The 21,844-nt window shown below is 31.4% G+C and overlaps 3 protein-coding genes across 3 annotated transcripts; 1 reads left to right on the top strand and 2 right to left on the bottom strand.

Annotated features, from left to right (window-relative positions):
* Positions 1–1,023: 1,023 nt before the first annotated feature.
* On the bottom strand, positions 1,024–5,887 carry LOC130896453 (uncharacterized). The gene is made up of 6 exons (XM_057804590.1): positions 3,110–5,887; positions 2,550–2,753; positions 2,153–2,461; positions 1,771–2,063; positions 1,518–1,689; positions 1,024–1,415 (listed from the first exon to the last, which is right to left on the bottom strand). The coding sequence occupies exons 1-6, from the start codon at positions 3,390–3,392 to the stop codon at positions 1,243–1,245; spliced, it is 1,434 nt and encodes a 477-aa protein (XP_057660573.1). The 5' UTR covers positions 3,393–5,887; the 3' UTR covers positions 1,024–1,242.
* A 2,585-nt stretch (positions 5,888–8,472) lies between these two features.
* LOC130896440 (putative nuclease HARBI1) lies at positions 8,473–10,667 on the top strand. Its single transcript, XM_057804569.1, has 2 exons — positions 8,473–9,091; positions 9,842–10,667. Exons 1-2 carry the CDS (start codon positions 8,678–8,680, stop codon positions 10,565–10,567), a joined length of 1,140 nt encoding a protein of 379 aa, XP_057660552.1. The 5' UTR covers positions 8,473–8,677; the 3' UTR covers positions 10,568–10,667.
* Positions 9,115–11,726, bottom strand: LOC130896441 (uncharacterized). Its single transcript, XM_057804570.1, has 4 exons — positions 11,592–11,726; positions 10,918–11,162; positions 10,662–10,794; positions 9,115–9,687 (listed from the first exon to the last, which is right to left on the bottom strand). The coding sequence occupies exons 2-4, from the start codon at positions 11,160–11,162 to the stop codon at positions 9,172–9,174; spliced, it is 894 nt and encodes a 297-aa protein (XP_057660553.1). The 5' UTR covers positions 11,592–11,726; the 3' UTR covers positions 9,115–9,171.
* Between the last annotated feature and the right edge of the window lie 10,118 nt (positions 11,727–21,844).

Genomic DNA, 21,844 nt, shown 5'->3' with positions numbered 1-21,844 from the left:
TTTTGGTTGAATTTGATATTTAGAGACAAAGGTTTTGAAACGTTTTTTCTATTTAGAATAACTCAAATATTATATTAGTTATAATAACTATCCAGTTGATTAAGTATTTGTTTTTGAACCAACATTCCACTTCGGTTGAATTGGTTTAAATGGATTGATTCAAATTTTTTAATTTCAATAATATCTATCAACATAATAGCGATTTGAATCCGTGTATCCCAGTGAAAATTGATGACGTCTGTAATAGTAACGAGGGTTTTAATGAGCTTTGAGGGAAAACCTCTAAGACTAATCATGATAATCTTTCTCATAATGTCTACTGCTAACAACTTTTCAACCATTTAAGAAAATCGCGAGCTATTAAAATTGCGACAAGCCTCCTATTCTCGCCTGGCTTTCAACCACCAATTAGAGGAATGTTTACAAAGCCAAAACGTTAATCACTAGCCATTTCTTGAAATTTAATTGGTTTCTTAATTGACGGTTATGTGGTTTTATTAATAAGGTAAAAATACGATGAAGCTTTTAGGTAATACGTCATTGTCAACGTTCTCATTGGAATTGATGAAAAGATAAAATTACAAAACGAGAATTGTGTGTTTTCTTGTCACAAAAAGAAATAATAATGTTTCCGATTTTAACTATAATCCTAAATATATGAACAAACGAATATAGTGGAAAAAGGTAAGTAAGGAGTTAAGGACATAATTAAATGAATTATGCCATAAATCGAAAATACGTGGAAGACAAATATGGTAGAGAAGTTGAAGATGTAAGTTCCGAAACAGGCAGACCCCGGGCAAAACATCCCGACTAGAATTTTGGGAGGGGTTCAGCTAGGGCCCTCACGAGGCTAGCCACACTGCCTCGTGGGGACCTCATGATGCTGCCTCATAGGGCGCACAAAGGGTATATAACGCCTTGCCTCATTCGTGCATCATTATGTATACCGCATGTGGACCTCATAAGGAAAATTAACTGTTACCCTATTTGAAAATTTTCAGGGAAATTAACCGAATTTCATTGGCAACATTAAAAATAATGTATTTTAAAATATATATAGATATATCAATTACAAACAATACATTCATAGTCATTACAATCTTAAAATACAATAAGTAATAAAGAACTATTTTTTAAATCAAACTTTCAGAATACAATATAATGCACGGGATAAACTACATAATGTATATTTTACTTTATATAAAAAAGTTACGCAATTAAGAATACTAATCTGAAATACTAGTCTAAATGCTCATTGTCTATTTCACTATTAGCTTCAGCAGGTTTCTTGGAACGAGCAGTTCGTCCACCGTCCCAGTCTTTACAATTATGTAGAGCTGAAGCCATAGCATCAAGAATATTTTGGTCTGGGACATCTTCGCCTGGTTTCGAAAAAACTTTTCTGAGCGTCGCTAAAAAGAAAACATTAATTTAGGACAATTATAAATATTAAATACAATATTTATTAATTATTTGTATTCATTTTGTGAAACTTGAACATTAATTTCACTAACCTTTTATAACTTTAAAAAGACATGTATCCTTGAATACATGTGATTTTTTTTTTGAAGTCTTAACTGGAGCGAACATGAGACCTACATCGCGAGATATACAATATCTTAATAATTCGCCAAAATTCCTAGTTATGGGTAAGCGTCTATTGACTTTTTGAAGTAATTTCCGAACCTAAACGTATAATTCAATATTCGGTAAGTATTCAAATCGTTAATATTATAATAAAAACTTTTTTTAAACATGAATACTTACGAATTTTTTTTGAAAATTCTTATCTTTTTCAAGTTTTTCATCGAACTGATCAAAATCTATTTTTGTTTTACATGGAAGTTTTATTTCAGCATTTTCATCATCACTATCGACTTCAATATCTGTGTTATTGATATTATTCTTTGTTAATTGATGCTGAATCTCAATAATTTTTCCACTTAACTGTCCAATTTGTAAAGATAATGAATTATATTGACTATTGAGTTTAGTGAATTTCTCCGATATTTCATTTGAAAAAGTCTTAAAGCGGGCATCAATCATACGATATAACTTTTCTGTAACATAAGAAAAGAATATACTTCGTTTCCCAAATGTTGATAATTATAATTAATAATGCGGTTTCTATTCATCTTTCAATACCTACCAAATTGGTCACCTTCGATTTTTTCAATTGAATGTTGGTTTGTTGACGAGCATAATAATACTGGTTGACAATTCTTATCTAGCTTTTCCATTACATTAGGTGTTTGTGGATTATTTTCATCAATTTTTAAATTCGAATCAGATGTACTGGACGAAGATATGCGAGATCTTTTGATATTTTTTCTGGTAATGATTTTCTTTTTTTTTGATCTAGATGCATCGTAACAATGTTCTTCGTCTGAGTCTGTGGAAGAATAATATCTATCTTGTTTATCTTCTTCTGTTGGTAACTTTTGCGATGATGGCTGAGCTAAAAATTTAAAATATATCATCACCTTTTCGTACTTACAAATATATGTTTTCCAAGTAACAAAATCTATATTTTCATCATAAATTACCTCTATTCACACGTGTTTTTTCACCTAAATCGATGTTGATTTCATTTAACATCTTCAAAGATTCATCTCTGAATGTTTTTCTATTTTTAAAAAAATGCACATCATTAGCAGCCTTTACTTTAGCTGTCTCTTCATTTTGTGTAGAATAAGCAAATGGCTTATATTCCAATTGGATAGCCAATTCATTAGCTTCTTCAAACGTTCCTGAATATTAGAATAATGTACTTAATAAAAAAAATCAATAAAAAATGATAACTGAAAAAAATAGAATTTTAGAACAAAGGAGTTTTTTTGTAATTGTTGCGAAAAAGTTTTTTTTCATTTAAATAATAATTACAGTATTGAAAACTATTTTTTATCACTAAAAATAATATAGTAATCATAATATCATGTTAGACATTGACATTAAAAGTTTTTTTAAGCTAGAAATATTTTTTTAATTGAGGTTGTTAGAAAAATGAATCCAACACAAGAAACATACCTTTGTTCTATTTATCTTATTTTCTCAGAGTATATAAATTCGAGATGAAATTAATCAATCGAATAATTTCACAACTTACGAGCTCTTCCTCGGATGTCTACTGAATAAACTGGCCAATCATTTATCGGTTGTTCACAATTCTGTACCATTTTTGATAACGTATCCGATCGCTTTACATCGTATGGTGGAGGCATAAATTTGCACTTGATTGTGTCTGTTTTTTCATCATAAAAAATCCAAGACGATGGCACTATGTCAATATCTTTTTTTTTTTTCTTACCAACAAAAACAACTAGTCTATACTTATAATCTGCAACCACTTCTGATACATCATCATTTGATGTACTATTATCAGTACTCATGGTGATTATTTTTCGAGAATATATCAACTATTTTAATTATATCACTATTTATTAACCTACAATAATTATATGGTTAAGAGTATACACGAACGACTGAACACGATTCAGAAATTAAACTGATTCTTACTGTTGACGCGTAGAAAAGATTTCTATACTGATTACCATCCACTTGAAAATATAAACATAAACAATACTCTTCGTAGAATAGATGTTTGTATAAGATTATGAGACTTAAAGTTTAAAGCCGTCAATACAAACGGCAGATTGTACCATATAAAACATTCTTATTTTTCACTTTTACATATGAAGTAGTGGTATCACATATATTTTTTCTTTATGTTCATCACTTAAATTTAGACAAACCATTTTTTTATCCACATCTATAATTTTACACGTCACAATATTCTCATTATTTGCAGAGACATTAAACATTTGTAGAAATTTAGCATTACATGGATATGTAAAAAGAGGTTTTCTTTTTCTTAGGATTTTACCACACATTTCAATAGTACTTATATCACCACGTGGAGGAATGTATATATCATTTATTTGTAAAATTTTTTGATTTGTCAGTAATATGGTGTTATTTGGCTCTTTTGTAGTTAGTAACACTCCTTTAAATTCAAGCTGTTTTATGGTAGTTCGACCTGATGAATCTGGTTTCAGTTGTCTTTTTATAACAACATTCGGAGGTATACCTGTTGGTTCATTCCAAACGTAAAAAATTTCATTGAATCTCCGACACAACTGTGAAAGAGGATTATTGCCATTTCTAATAAGTTTTTTCATTTTACCTAGAGCATTTTCAAATGGATACGAAGATATTTCATATAGAGGACAATTAAAATATGCTACATCATCGGCTAAATGATAAAGATTATGAACATTTCCTATAACAAATTCAGGTTTATATATAGCTGGTGCTATAGTGACAAATAATGTTAGAAAATGTTTTGCGGATGGCCATTGCACCATAGCTAACTGTTTAGAAAATAGAATTCTGCATGCTACATGTAATAACATGAAATGTTTAAATACTTCATCTTTTAAAACTTTTTTAAAAATGACTGGCCCTGCATATAGCAATAAAAATTGAAATTCGGTGGCTTTGAATTTATGAAATTCTGTTAAAGATCTCGTAGCCCTCTGGAATTCATTAGGCACTTTTATTTTCGATAACATATCAGTCAATAGTGACTTAAACCTGCTACTAAGTTTAAGTTCTCTGACGTCACCGTCTATCCAACATCCCAACAATTTTTTCATTATTCCAAGGAAAAGCAGATGCATGGAATCTAATGGAAATTGCTTGACTAAATCAATTTCCGGGTATATACGAAGTAGAGGTGATACACCTTGATGATGACCTGGAGTAGATTGATTCCTGAAAGACTCATTTGTTCTTAATTCCCCACATATTGGATAAATTCTTCTATTCATGTATTGTTGACCTTTTATTAAGCATCTTTCACACGCCCAGTATCCACCATGACCTACGATGCACTTTAAAAAAGAGCGAGCAGGAGTATCACAAATAAATGCTTTTACAGATACAATGAATTTGCGATTATCTATAATAATTCCTGTTTGCATTAAACTATTGAGTTCTTCTATAAATTTATCTAAATATCTCTGAACACTTTGTGGCTTCTGATCTCCACAATATACAGCAACAGGAAATGGTTTGTAAATGTTTGGATCATGATGGATTTTACAGAGTATTGGCCATAGCTGTTTTTTACTGGACTTAAACAAAGGTAAACCATCAACATTGAAAATCAGTTCTATGTTATTTAGCTCATGAATACTTGGGTTTAATTGAATTCTTATAGTTTTCTCTATGCCAAAGTATACAAACTTGCCAATATTATCAAAAACTTCAATATTATAATTTTCTGACGTAGTATACAAGAAAGTTTTTGCACATCTTGGTAGAGTAGGATAAGATCTTCTTCTTAAAATAGCTAATAATGATTCTAAACGACTATGAGGTATAGGCGGATTCATTAAAGCCCACTTGCGAATGTCTTCTACATCATAAACCGATTGATCAGTATCATCTACTTCTTCATCTATTGCATCATGAGTCTCGTTTTCTAGTTCATCGTCTGAGCTAACATCATGAAATAATAACAAATCGTCAAATTCTTCATGATTAACATCATCTCTATCATGACTTTCTTCATTCATCTCTTCTTCTACCACAGCTGATATTTCATCACTTATTGCTTCTTGCTCATAATTTTGCACTAATTCCAATTCCACTTCAGCATTTGAATTGGAAGCACTATGATCTTCTAGATTGGAATTCAAACTATTATCACTTGCTGTATTGTTGAATGACTCATTAATATCTGGTAATTGATTCTCAATGTTTTCTAAAACGTCTTCATTGCCAGAAGGCATCAAATTTTCTTGGTTGGAATTTGCTGACAGTAATTCTTGTCGAATTCGCCTGAATCTTTCTGCTCTCAAACGCCTAAGCTCGCGTTGTCTAAAATAATTATTCATGATGTTATGTCAATATTTACTTCAATAAATAATAATTTTCAACAATAATCAAACTGAAATTATTTACACTGGTAAAGATTAATGTAAATTTGTAACTGCTTATGAAAATATATATTTGTCTATATGTACTATGTACACTATGTGTACCTGAGCATGCGCAATACGATGTACATAAACGATATACTTTATGCAATACGTTCTAAAATATTGCAATTTCGTAAGGTAAATCCGATAAGACAACGATTAACAATTATTACAATTCATGAACAATTGTACTATTAACAATTAGTAGTAGTAGTAGTAGTAGTAAAGTAACAATTGTGACAAGTTTAATTTTACCAAAAATAGTATATTTGATATTTGTCAAATCGAGCCCTCATGGGGTAGACGAGGGGATTGCCCATCTCTTTAAAATACCATATATGTGTTAGGTTTACCCTATAATATCCTTATGGGAAACTCATACGGCATACCTCACTTCAATATTTATAATTTTTTCCGTGAGGTGCTCATGAGGAAGTTGCGGGGAAATCCCTCAATCGGCATGCCCCCCATTTGCCACATGAGGCCCACACGCTATATAAGGCATGCCCCCTCATAAATTCTAGTCGGGATACAATGCACTTGGACAAACAAAAAGAATTAGAAAACTTTGTTCTCCATAGGAGAACAGAAAATACATTAAGCAGAATATCAAGATTGTTAAAAGAATGTTATCTAAATATCAAAAGTTGTAATTGTGGAAAACTCAGCAAAATAGATATTATTTTGTGTTTCTTTTTGTATCTATTTTAGAAAAAGGAATTTAATTTATTAACAAAATATTAGATTTCTGCATATGCTGCTTAATGATTGCCTAATGATATGGACAAGAGATAAGTTATATATGGAAAAATAATGGTCTAACTAACTGAATAAATACGTTATCATATGGGAAAAGGAGAAGACCAGACAAGAAGAATAATCCAATCAACTCTCGCTTATGCGGGTAGCCTAACTTTTAAAAATCAGCGAGGGGCAGGTTAAAACGGCGATCCCAAGGTTGAAAAATAGAAAGTCTCCAGGACCGGACAATATAAGCAAAGAAATGATGAAATATGGTAGGAACTTACCAATAAAGGGCAGCTTTATTTAAATTGATGATGTATTCGGTTAGGTTAGATTAGTCATTAGATTATTAGATTAGTATTTATAAGAAAGGAAAAAAACAACCCAAGTAATTATCGAGACATATATCTTCTTAGCACCATAATGAAACTTCTAACAAAGATATTAATACAGTACCTCAAGGCTTTAGACGGAATCGATTCACAATAGACGCAATATTCATATTGAGAAAAATTATAGAAAAAGGTGGAGTATAATAAACTGGCCCGGGAGTAAATAGATTAGAGATTACTGGGCAAGCTCTAAAACAAGTGGAAAAACTTTGAAAGTAGCCCTGAAATTGTTCACAAATTGTAATTGTTGCGGTTTTCTTGATATTTCTGCCAACTAGGCTCTGAGTGAAAAACTGTATGAATATGGAAAAGTTTTAAAAGTTGTAGAGCTGACGATAAATTCACATATCTCGAACTAAACACGTGCCAAATTCCATTAAACATGAGTGAAAATTGGAATATTGGTGTGAAAATTATGTAGATGTAAGCTACCGTTATTAGCAAATTTTAGAATTTACTCGTAACACATGATATTTCGATTAATGAAATTGAAGTAATTGATAGTTTTCATGTATTAGAGGTATACTGCATCTCTGAGGTCTATTGTATCCTCTATCAAAGCTATTCTCATCATCAGGCTATTACAGCTCAACCTCCAGTTATAGAACTGTAATGAAAACCAGTATCTGAGATGATTTGAAGGAGATTACATCCTCGCTTTTATTAACTGAGTGATCCGCAGCTTCGTCCTCTTTCGTTTATAATATGCACTTGAAATTTCCTACTACATCTCATATGCATTTTTCTGAGAAGTCAAAGTCCTGTGAGAAATTTATCTAATCATCGCTGAAGAGAAATAAAATCCTCAGAGAGAAGTGAGCTACGCATGATGTAGTCACACCAGAAACAAAGGTCAAATACCATATTTGAGTGGCAAATTACATCGCAGAAAATGTAGACTGGAACTGAACGGAAGATACGCAATGCACTCTTAAAGATGAAAGGGATGATAATCGAAATTATCGGAAAATTACAGAATAGTTTTTTGTTTAAAAAAGATTGGAGATATTTAATACTTCAATAAATTACTATATCGATAAAATATTATTATCGAATATACCAGTCCTGTCCTTTTTAGCTATATTAATCGAAGTTATCAAATGGCAGGATTTCTGCCAATATTTTTAATTCCTTTTTTCAGTTACTGATAAGTGTGCAACTAGTTCGAGCAAAAATGTTATTAAAGACATTGAAATATTAAGTATTTTTTAACATTATGCTATATATTATATATTGCTATGACTCTTTAAGCAAAGATCATTTTTGAAACTTCATTTAAAAGTTAAACGAATCGTTATGTTCTAACTCTTAGTGTCACAACTCTAAAATTTCTAAAATATTACGTTTGTTTCTTTAAGCAGAGCATACACGGTCAATAAAACTGACAGTAGGTATTGATAAAAGTACTGAAGGTGCCCTTCTTCAGTATTTTCTGTGATTACACGATCATTATTACTGAAAGTATTACTGATGTTCGTTTAATTCACACGGTCATTATTACTGTCAATATTATTCGTCAGTTCCCGCTTTCCATCCTTTAGTAGATAACTTAACATGGATAGAGCCTGTTTGGCAATAGTTATAGCTTCTGCTGTTGTAAAAAAAAGAAAAAAAAGAAGAATATGGGTTAAGGATTGGCTGTTGGAAAGAGACAGGTACACCCATTTAAACCTATTGAATGAAATAGTAGTTAAAAATCCTGCAGATTTCAAAAATTATTTTCGAATGAGTGAAACAACGTTTTTAACTTTATTGGACATGGTTTCACCTCATATTAAAAAGCAAGACACTAATATGAGACAAAGTATCAGTCCAAAAGAGCGACTCGCTGTTACTTTGCGATACCTGGCGACAGGAAGAAATTTTGCTGACCTCAAGTTCTCAGCATTGATTTCCCCAGCAGCAATTAGTTCAATGATAATTGAAACATGTGAAACTCTCATCTATGTGCTTCGAGATTATATCAAGGTAAGTTGAACAAAAAAATTCAATTAGTAAAATATTTTATTAGTATGTATAGGCATTTATACACTTTACAAAATTTTATTTTATTCAGAAAATGTATGATAGTAGTCCTTCAAGTTATTTTTTGATGAAATGCCGTTATCATCGATTGGATCATAATTGTTATTATTGTTTAAAATCATAATTTTTTGGGGGGAAGTGGTGGTGGTAGAAGGGACATGGACTGGACTAGGAAGGGTTCCGTTCAGTATTTGGGAAGGATTTGATGAATGGAGGCAGGAAGATTGCGGCTCGTTGATTTTAACGGAGTTGTGATGCAGATTCCCCATTGTAGCCTCAAATAAAATGTCGTTTATGGCCTTTTCGGCAAGTATTTTTTGGGACGCATCCAAATTTTGCAATTTTGTAGCCCAAACTTTCGCTAAGTTAAGATTGTAATCTCCTTCTTTTTCCTTGGTCAGGTACTCACACGCTAAATTCAGCAAATCTGATTGTTTATTACATTTTTTTTGTTTTTTGGATTTTCTGTTGTAATTTATTGAAGTCGAAGGCTGAGTGATAACATCGTCCTCTGGAATTATGTTTGTAGTTTCTTGAGCCTAAAAAATAAAACAAGAGTTAAAAAATTCCTCGATGTTCATATTTCATGCTTTAAAAATGATTGACATTCTTTGTAACTAATTACAGCAAATTTTTATTACTACTAATAATAACAATCTTATTATTATTTAAAAAATATTTTTTTTTTTACAGCTTCCCTTAACAGAAGAGGAATGGTTATTAACTGCAGCAGAATTCAGCAAGAACTGCCACTTTCCTACTTGTCTCGGAGCTCTTGATGGAAAGCATATCGCCATAAAAAAACCGGCTAATACCTCCTCTCTGTATTATAATTATAAAGGACACTTTAGCATTGTTTTAATGGCATTGGTCAATGCAAATAAGGAATTTATAATGGTGGATGTAGGAGCTAATGGTAGGATCTCCGACGGTGGGGTCCTCTTTTATACAAAATTTTGGGATTTGTTTCTAAAAAAGCAATTGCATATTCCACCTCCCACAAAGTTACCAGGTTCAGAGGATTATTTTCCTTACGTTTTTGTGGCAGATGAGGCCTTTGCTTTGCACTGCAACCTTATGAAACCATACCCTCAAAAAAAATGTACAAAGGAGCAAGATACTTTCAATAAACGACTGTCCACAGCTCGATGTGTAGTCGAAAATGCCTTTGGCATTCTCGCATCAAGATTTGGTGTGTTTCAAAAGCCAATAAATCTTGGTCCTGACAAAGCAACAAAAATTACACTAGCATGCTGCTATCTGCATAATTACTTAAAAAAGGAATCTCTAAACTTTAGTGCACAAAACGAAATTGAAAGCATAGATGTAGGGGCTAGTCTTCGTGAAGAACATAGTAGGAATGCAAGCGACGCAAAATCCACAAGGGATAAATATTGTACATATTTTAATCTTACATAATAATTTGTCATAATACTTTTGCAAATGTTAATTTTTTATTTCAAAAAATTTAATACTGAAATTTATGGTAAAAACCAAACAATCAAAATCATACCTGTTCCTCTTCCTCGTTTTCCACATCAATCGACGAGTGGGTTTCGAATGGCTGCTCGATTTTATCAAGAAATTGAAGAGCATAAAATACCCATGACGACGGAGTGTAAATGTCTTCGGTACCACATCCAGACCTTTAATAACATAATAAATTCATTTCATATTTTCTTTTTTATATAATTATTATAAAAACAACTATACCTAATGCCTAAATAAAATTTTACTAAGAAAATCAAAATGTTGGTATATATTCTCACCTTTTCGAAGATTCAATTTTCTTAAGTTCTTTTCGAAAATTTGATCTTAATGTATTTATTTTTTTCCTGACATCGGAAATTTCCGCGTTAGGTTTTATTTTTTTGTACAAAGGCAATAATTTATTTAAGGCTTCCATCCTTTTATTTTTTTTCATGTAATTTGGATCTGTGGAGCTCCACAATTCGGGCATGGATTCAAAAGTATGAATAAATAATTTAAGATCTTCGTCCATATTATCCTCCATCTGCAAATTATTTAACAAAATGTAAATGAAGTTATGATTAATATTTTCGTTATTAACCCTCCGAGTACCATGGGGTCCTTTTGGGACCCAACACTTTTACGAGAATTTAACTTTCTCTGCTGTATGACCTTTGTAAACTCCGTTTTAAAATATTGTTTCTTCAGAAAATACAAGAAAAAACAAGTTGCACCTTTTATTTATTTTTGGGCATAAGTTAAAAGATGAGTAAACTTGAAGGTAAAATTCATTATTAGCATTCAAAAACATGTGAAAGTACCAAGTTTCAACTTCCTATTCAATAACCCAAGATTTAAAATGGAAAAAAATATTTGGGGTCCAAAAAGGACCCCTGTGGTACTTGACTTTCATGAGGACCGTGGTACCCAGAGGGTTAAATTCACAGTATTTTAAAAATAATCTTGTACTTACTTTGGATGCACGAGTTTTTGCACAATTTAATAACTGAGGAAGATAAATTTATCGTAATTAAACTTAATTTAACTTAATTTAAATAACGTAATTTAACTTAAATTCGTAAGAAAATAAGCAGGCTTCACGTTTTCAGAGAAAATAAACGGCAACTCTACAAAAAGCAAACCAACGTCGAACTCCAAGATTTCATCAATTAGATGGCACGTGTTTTCACAACCTAAACCCGCCTCATTACTGAAGAATGAAGCAAACCCGGCCACACGGTCATTATTACTGTCAGTATCCCCACTACTCGGCGACCAGAACTGAGGAATGAATGGATTGAAGCATCAATCTTCAGTACCCTCTTCAGTACTTCAATACCTCGGATTACACGATCAGTATTACTGACAATATTTTTCGATACTGTCAGTATTATTGACCGTGTATGCTCTGCTTTACAGTCGTCAATCATCCATTCCTGAAACCACTTTCAGTATTAAGTGCCGATATTATCGTTCTCTCGTCACTGCAAGCATCCCCAATGGAAACAACCCCTGGTAGTTTGGTCCGCCGTAGACAGATGGCAGGCTATTAAAATTAATGTTAGGGCTCTTCAATATGTAGGGAATGTAATGAAAAGGTTACGCAAACGTACCTACTTATCTTTAAATAAACAAACAGATTAAAAATTTTTGTCTCATTCTTTCGAAACTAAATGTAAATGTAAATGAGTTAAGATTATTTAAATTGTTCAATTTCAAGAAAAAATTTATTGGTTTTGTCTAGAATTTATAAATTATTAAGAACAAGTGAAATAAACAATTAACATAAGAAAAATTCTGAATACCAGAAGAAAAATCCCCACTTCCTTTCTTGCTCTGGCAAGATAATTATAATGAACAACAATAGAGTTAATTTCAGTAGAACAAGCCAATTCAAAACGATTGTTTCATTCATTTTGAGTTATTCATTTACGACTCTACGATAGGCTTCCATATGGAACATACTGTTTTCTAAAACTAGATCAACAATCACTATTACTCATTTACACTGTTTGCGTTTCGATAACCAAGTAATCGTCTTCAGAGTCGGTAGGAAAATTAAAAAGACTTCGTTTACTGAGAAACATAACTTGGTTATTGAAACTTTCCCGAGATATTGCCAAGAAAAATGAATGCGTTCCTAAGTGCTTCATGCCATAGCCTCACGGAATCAGATGTTGTTTTCTCTTGTTATGGTGCCTTCGACATTTATTATTATTCCGTTCGCCTATCAGACATGATACTTGCCCCAAACATTACACCTCCCCACTCGCATTCAGTGACTGATATTATCATCAAAAATTTTTCTGTCGTTTGTCAAAAGTACGGAGCTCCGGAATCCAAACGAGATGAATGAAACAAATAGAGATAACAATCTATTGAATGTAAACAACTAATAAATATAACCAATTCAAGATTATTCAAGAGTGATTTTCAGGTAATTCAGATAGAAACGTGAATGAAATATTTACGATTTGCTAAACAAAATTAGTATTAGATTAGATATTATTAGTACTTCATCAACCAGACAAAATGATCTAAATGGAATTAAATACAAATATAAAAAAAGTTTCATAATTTGTTGAAATGAATGTGAAACTTTCTGATGGGTTCATCTACTCGGTCAGTGACTCAAATACAATTATAATTAAACTCAAATATTTGGTTTCTTTCTCTGAAAAAGTAACTTATATATAATATATACTTATATGTAGTCTTCAATTTACGTTAACCTAAACTTTATATAACATTTCAAATGTATTTGAAGGCCTTTTAGTGCATGTTTTACAATAAAAAATGCTCTATTACTATCTTTTCGTTTATCTGTCTAGAGCAGCGATATTTCCTCAAAGGAAGCATGTAGCGAGCTCGGATTTTTTGCATTTAACTCCTAGATGTGCCATAACGAGAGAAATTTTGGGCATTATTAGGAAAAATTAATCAAAATGTGAATTTTTTTATACAAAATTCTTATTTTGATCGACCAAAAGTACAAGGAACAATAATCTATGCTAATCTATATAATCTTCATATTCAACACTCGGATTCATCGACTTTTCCATCTTGTAATCACCCAATAGAAATAACTTTTTGTAAGGACATCAACATATTAAACATTTACACACATCTGTTATCAAATATGGATTCATTTAAACTTACTACAGATCAACACAAAAATATTTACTGATTGCTAACGGTAAAACATATCTTTCGCGCCGAAAGTGCGACGATTTTTTCAAATATAATATAAATAAATTTGAAAACTAAGAACAACGATCCAAACAATTTTTTTCTCAATAATAAATATTTTGAGGCAAATCAAAGAAACTTTTTGTCGATGTAAGCTTCTAAATATGCACATATTAATGACTTGTTGATTTGTAAATTTCCCTCGTTTTTTGTTGAAATTGCGGTTCAATACTTGACTAACGATTCAAGGATATGAACAAGAGATACAATATTATATTGAGTTATGTCGTTCACTAAATCATTTGATATTATTCCCACTTTTCATAGGTATTATCTCCATTTTGAATTCTCTTTGAAGATGTCCTATTCTAGCATGAAGCTTTACCGTAAAGACAATGTTTATAAAGAGGATGACGGAGAAAGTAAAACTAAGGACAGTGACTGTTTAAAATATATTATTGTACACTTTATTTACATTTTATGCAACTTTCTCTAACAGTTATATATTTGATAATGTATGATCAGTTTTAAATTCAAGAATTAGTACTAAATCAATTTATATGATTATATTTTTTATTTTCTCTTTAGACACACACCTTTCGTGCATTACAAAAAATTGTATCTAATGAATAAATTGGTTTTTAATCATATCTTGTCTAGGGTTAGGTTAATTTCACAATTCATGCTTTTATGTTTAAATAAATGCTAGTTCAATATCTAAAATTGTTGCTACAGAAGCTTAATACAAACTAACAGATATGGACATATTTTATTCAAATCTTCCCATTTACCAGAAAAAAGTATGTGAGAAATCAAAATTCGACTGAAACGCAAGAATCTGTCCTCGAATACCTCAAAATATTTGAACATCTCGTGCCCTATTGTATGTTATAAAGCCGAGTCGTTACCTCAATTTACTCAAAATACCCTACTCCGAATCCTTATTATTAATGTTACCAGTTTAAATTAATATCTAGACGATTTACATAATGAGCAGCTAATTTTTAAAACTAGACTTGGCATCAACATATGACGTGAAAAAAAAGCCGTCAAGATGTTTAAAAAAGCTAGAAGAGAAAAGAGGTCGTAAATTTCATGTTAATAATAGTCTGTACAATTTTTTTGTGAAACAGAATTGCGCATATTCGTTGGATTAAAGTATTTAACGAGATTTTATTCAATCGACATCGACTAATAGACGATGAATGGAATGTGAAAGTTTTTAGATCACAGAAAATGTAGACCATAACCTAGGAGTACAAATTGTGGAAGCACCTAGATTAAAAGGAGGTAATGTCTGGTATCTGGTTAATTCTCAATTTATTTCGAATATCTCCTGCTTGTTAAATTTTTTTTGTTTCTTTCAAAAATCGTTGGTTATGAACTATTTCTCAAACTAAAAATTGTTAGTAACTAGATATAATCTATTTTCACTTTGTCCAAAGAAATCTCCTTATACCTGATATTTGACGAAAGCATACTTGTTTAATTTATTATTATAAGAGAGAATACGAAGTAACAAGAAAAATCCCTATGGATCAAGGGGAACATTCTACATGTATCGCACCGGCGCGCGGCAGTGAGCCCGTGTTGGTAGAAATAGCTTCCTGTAATTATATCAAAAATATATTATGCGACTAGTAAGTGATAAAAGTTATATTGTACGGGTATGAAGTATAGGTAATACATAGTATAATCATCTCGTACAGTATATGCAAACTTTTACCACAAGCCAATACCAATAAAATATGATATCTTCTAGTTTTCATTCTACAATCTATTTGCAACAATGGTTTTTTTGATTTTTGTGTTAACTAATTACTTGATGTTTGATTAGCTGCCTTATCAACGGATCCAGAAATTCAAATTTAGTACTAAAGGACGCTTAAGAATTAAATCTTCAATTTCATTTGTCAGTTGCAATTCATGTTATTTGCTTTATTCACGGCAACTTCATTTTTGTAAAATTTACTCAATTTTTGTTGATGATTGGGTATATCGTTATAAAAATCTCTAGATGCATTATGGAAATAATCGACTTTTCTTGGCTGAAAGATGTGTAATTACGAAACGCAAGATATAATGGGTTGGATATATTTAATAACAGAATAATACATAACTCAGATAAAATTAAATATAATGAAGTAAAGAGCCTAAAAATATTAAAAAAGGGGACAAAAAGCCCTCCCAATTCATACTTTTTATTATATTTATTACAGAGAAGACACAAAGCGGACATGACATACATTTTGCTTAAAAAAATTCATGTGTGTGAAATTTATAAATCGGACAAGGCTAATGTGTAGTATCTACACATTTCTACGAAAAGTTTTATCACTTTCCAAGGAAACAAAAATATTTGAGCATATTAGATCAAAAGTAAAATTACAATTCAAAAAACAACAAATTATAAAAACAATTCTTTCATTATATGTTGAATCGATGGAAACTATTCTTCTAATCTTATTTACTGGATTTTTACCACAACAACTATCTCATTTGCATCTCTTTCAAGCTCAATACTAAGAAATTTCACCTCCCCCCTTCCACCACTTTCTTCTCATGAGCTCTTGAACTGAAAATAATATCTCACCCGTCAACTTTATTAAAAATTAATATCTCGGTGCACTTTTGAGACAACATATTTATAAATTCTTCCTTGCGATTTAATAAGTATATTAATGTACTGATTCTTTATCTACGGCGGTGAGAAGTTCCTGTCCATGAATCATTCAGACGTTCACACGTATCTGTAACCCTACATACCTAATGCTACTTGTTCTCTTCCTACGATTTATTTAATTATTTTCACCGCCCACACAACAGCTCCAACAAGTAAAGAGCTCTATTTGCTCGCCACCTAGCACTCTCATCTGGCTCTTGTATCGTGCTGGAATAAATGAAAATGTAACTGCAGATCATCATGCCATAATTGCAACACCAAAAATCACAGTCCAAGTGGCAGATGATCTCAAACTCAGCTGCAAAAACTACTTTCAACAATCTTTCCGCTTTCTGTAACGAACTAGTATGGCAGCATATCACAATTTCCTTTGATCTTCATTTTCTCTGAACTTTTTGAGTGGGAGAGTAGCAGCGATAATCAAGTGACTTCGAATTATCCATCTTAAAGTTATGAAGGGTTATCTGATGCCTTCAAATGATCGTCATTCTTACTATAACTGTAATGCTACTATGACCATCAAGTATATACCTACTGTCTGATTACTGTATATACATACAATTTGATCTAAAGCACCATATCCATACACCGGTGTGGATATATATATATATAAAATCAATATATAAAAATCATCTTTTTTTGGAATAATACTCGCAAATTTGGAGCTCCGACAAATGCTCTTTCCTCCTTTTCAACATAATCCTATTTAGAGCAGTTTTCGCAAAACCGACGAGGCTAATGAGTACCGAGTTTGAGTGCAGACGTCAATTTATCGGGACTTCTTCCTTTGGAATAGTGCAAGCCTGTGGTTAGGTAAGTCTTTTCCGAACAATACTACCTAGAGAAGTTGAAAATCAATATCCACAGGCATCTCCGACAGGTACCACTCGAATTATTTGAGTGTTACAGGGTTTATTGTTTTTTGCTTAAGTTTTACGTCAAAGTATTTGGAGAGATTGAGGAGCTTTTGACCAAATTGATTACCTGTAAGAAGATGTAGAGCTTGAGAAGGTCAGATAACATATAAAACGAGCCAAACCGGTTTTTTTTTTCAATTAAATAAGCACTGATTCTACTTTTTTGGTTGTAACTTTATGTTATTTTTTTAGTCTTGTATTATTTATTATGTTTTCCTTATAATTTGTTGTCAAACATCGGTAAACTATTTTGATGATATATCATTATCAAACAATGGAATAATAAAGTGATTACCATTCGTATATTTAAATAAAATAAGCTGTTACATACATAAATACAGTCATTGAAACATACTTGAAACTACAAATTTCCTGAATATTTGAATTTATAAAACAATCTAATACCAATTCACTGGACATTATTATAATTAAAACTATATTTGAAATAAACATGAATTTCATTCTTTCAAAATTGATAATATCCATCAAAGACGCAAACCTAAAATTTGCAGTGAACATTTCTACATCTATTCTGCAAATCTGTCTCAAGGGTTTTGAAGCTTTCACGTTTTAGACTTCGAGCAAAAGAGGGCGCAATGATGACAGAAAACTGAAACTATCAGTATTAATGTTAACAACGAAAGTAAAGAATTGTATTTTAGTGTTTTGAAATATGTACTTATATGCGAAACAATTATTGCTCATAAATTTGTAAATTATGTAAAAAACTTGAAATAAAAAATCTTTTTATTTTGGTTTCAAACCAAATTGAAATTGAGGTATAAGATACAACGTCAAAAATACGAGGCGAAACTGTTAAAAAATACTTTGAAGTGTGCTATAATATATTCAGGAAATTTATTTGATATTATTAAAAACGTATGGAGAGTAATACATAATAACAACTTGATTAGTTTTGTCGTTTTCGATATTATTTGTTACAGCTTGTTTGAACAAAATATTTAGAATGAATAAAAGTATGTGGGTATAACATATTTCAATCTCCAATTAAAATCCTTATCACTAAAATACTAGTTTCCCTTTTGAATCTCCGTTCGCAAGTTGTATGAGCCACGAGCACTGAATCAATTAATAGGTCACAACTGTGCATTTCTATATACCGGAACCCTCAAGTAGTAAGCTGCATTTGGTTCGCTACTATCACATAATCTTGAATGGTACTGAGTACGGATATCGCTTGGTGATGAGACACGTACTGGTAGGCTCGCTTCTTCAGTTACTGTTGGAAACATGGACGTATGTGAGACGTATGATCGAAGAAGATCCAAGCTGAACCTTTGCGATTGAAACGACTTTTGGATACACAACAGTAAATTTAATATTACATAGTTTGGTGCCACATACGATTAACGATTTCGAAAAGGTGAATAAGAATCACGTGGTTGAGGTTAGACATGTTAAATAATATTTTCTTAAAAAATTAATTTTTCGTTTCCTATGTATCAAGATATTCCGTAGTTAGTTAGATAATGTGTGATGGATAATTCCACAATTGTTGAAGCAATTTCACTCGTTATAAAAAATTATATCTACAACTATTTCTCTCCATTATATTAGTTCTTCATTATATCCTTATTTTCAACCATTAACTTCATACTATCCGAATATATTTACACCAAATAAATGTTTATCAATATCACATCACTTCCAATATTTCTTCTAGATAGAATATTTTTAACAGGCTTTACATTATATCAAATTTTCAAAAATACAAGATCGCCCGCAGATAAAACAAAATTTAATGAAGCAGCTCTGGAACTGAAGAGGATATTGAATAATTATAGGAATTATTCATTATGGAGGGCTACAAAATAATTAGATCGCCCCAAGTTTCAAATCCCCTTATCCGCAACTATGGAAGTCATTGGTTAGGTTGGCAAAAGCTATAAAGCATTAGTCTTCACAAAGCACTTTCAAAATGTTTGTCAATCTAACTTCGCAGGAAAAGGTGAACATGAAATCAATATAAATCGATATTTGCCTGGTCCTTGCTAACTAGAACCTCTTCTCGTAAAAATCACAACAAAGTAAGTCCAAGACTCCATAAATCTCCTAAAAATTAGAAAGTCTATAAAAGTCTCCAAAAAATTCCATCCATTTGGATGGTTATTTTCAAATTCCATGGAAATTAGCTGAAATAATCATCTTACCTAAGCATGGAAAATCGGCTGAAGAAATTACTTTCTATAAGCCAATCGGTTCACTACTAATACTGGCTAAACTGTTAGAGAGGCTGTTAAAAACCAGGATTATACCCATTTTTAAGTAAAACCAAGTTATTCCGAAACATTAATTTGGATTCCAAGAGGAACATGCTATAATCGAGCAATTACAAAGAATAACAAATAAAATCATCCACGATCTGGAAGATAAAAAATACTGCTCCGGGATACTCCTCAATGAAAGTCAGGCCTTTGATAAAGTCCGGAACTTGAGACTACTTTATAAAATCAGAAAATTCCTTCCTCTAAATTATTTCCTTATTCTTAAAACCTACCTTGAAGATCGGTATTTCATGGTTAAGTAGTAGTGCAAAAATCTTTCTGATACTGGAGAAGTGTGCTTACGAATAAGGCAAATGGATTCAAAGATGAATGAGGAAGGAAGAGTCAGATTTTTTAATCTTTTGAAGAAGACCCTGCAGTGAGCCCTGCTGTTAGACCGAGTAAATATCTAACAACTCTTAAGTAATTTGAAGATTCGTTCAAATCGCAACTCATGTACCCCAGAAAGGAAAGGCATATCGGAGATGTGACTCAATAAGGACATAATAAACTGTTAAGGAAGTGGATAAATTCAGTTCTTTGCGAACTGATTTCAGCCCAAAACAGGAGTAACTTAATTTTTTAGATAAGCCAGCTATATGTAACTACCATTTTGAGGAATTGTCCCCACAACAAGAACTAAGAATTTTACAGAATCAATGACGTCAATGGTGGTGTTGTTTAATAAAAAAGGCTGCAATGTATTTTTATATGATAAAACTTTAATTTTAGACACGTTTGCAAATAGATAAATTTTAGAATCATGGATGGAGTTACAAGCGGTAAGGTAGGTAAGCTAGAGAGGGAGATTCGTTGGAAAATTTTTAGGTAGGATAAGGGAAGTTTGTTATAACGCGACCAACGACCAGTGGCCAGAAGAAAATGAAAAGAAAGCTCTGGTAAGTAAAAAAGTGCCTTATCGGTCTGGAGATTTTTTATTTTTTTTTTAGAAAAATGTAAATGGGGGCTGGGGGACAATTGGCTGGTGAACCGGTTCACCAGGTTACAGGGAAACTGTATAAATCCTACAAAACCGATGAAGGGTAGGTAAGCGTTCTTGGACGGCTTATATATGTGTGAATCTACCGTCAGGCAAATGGCAAATGGCAATTTGTGCAGTAGAAGTTCAGTTGGTTTTATTGACTCAATATTTTTGAAGAATTGGGAAAAATATTGGATCTTATGCATGACTATTTTTTAACAATAGAAAAGATTGTAGACTCGTGGAAATATCGACCCGACACAAAAATAGGGGAAAAATTAATGTTTATGATAATATTTGCTCCTATTCAATGATAGATAGATTCCTCTGATGAATACTATGAATAGAATTCAAATTACGAATAATTTTCTGCAGTGCCTAATAACATTAAAATGGGGAATATTTCTTGATTTTCAAGATATTGTTCAACGATGGTACTGAATGAAAGATGACATTGTATGTTTTATCGCATAGTTGTATGCTAGCGCTAACTAAACAGTAGGCAATAATACAGCGTAACTAGTTATTAAAACTAAAATGTAGCTTTACAAAGTGTTTACATGTTAAAAATTAAACCTCTAAAATCGTTTTTACTATTATTAACGACAAGTTTATAATCGTTGAGTAAAAATTAATTACCTGTGTATATGAAAAAAACGCAAGAAAAACATCTAAAAAAATAACTTTTATGATAAAGCGAAGTCATTAAGTCATAATAAATGAATTCCAAGCAATGTAGTCTAAATACTTAAACAATGACATTAAAGCATGAAATATTCTGTTTAATTTCTTTACAGATCGATGGATTTGATTAATTATTATTCGCAGTTCATAAAACAAGATGATTATTAATTCTTTTACTGAATGATCTTGTAAAATATATGAATAGAAATTTCCTGAGAATTTACAAACTAGTAGAAAAGTTTACACCTGAATGTGATGAGAAATACAAGAAACAGTGAGTACGTATTTGATGTGATATTATCTCCATCAACAAATTCAGAAGAAAAGGATGAATGTACATTCAAAGAATCACTAAAATGGTTGTTTCATTGATATACTGTATTTATATTTTTGTATTTAGTTCGTGTACCAAAGAACAAAATTATTATTCGTAATATGAGGGTTGCTATTTAAGTTTTGAGATGGGAAAATGATTGTTTTAAAAAA

This window comes from Diorhabda carinulata, chromosome 7, assembly GCF_026250575.1.
Source record: "Diorhabda carinulata isolate Delta chromosome 7, icDioCari1.1, whole genome shotgun sequence".
Lineage (NCBI taxonomy): Eukaryota > Metazoa > Arthropoda > Insecta > Coleoptera > Chrysomelidae > Diorhabda > Diorhabda carinulata.
The sequence above is the reverse complement of the archived record's forward strand: the minus strand, read 5'-3'. Positions and strand labels throughout refer to the sequence as shown.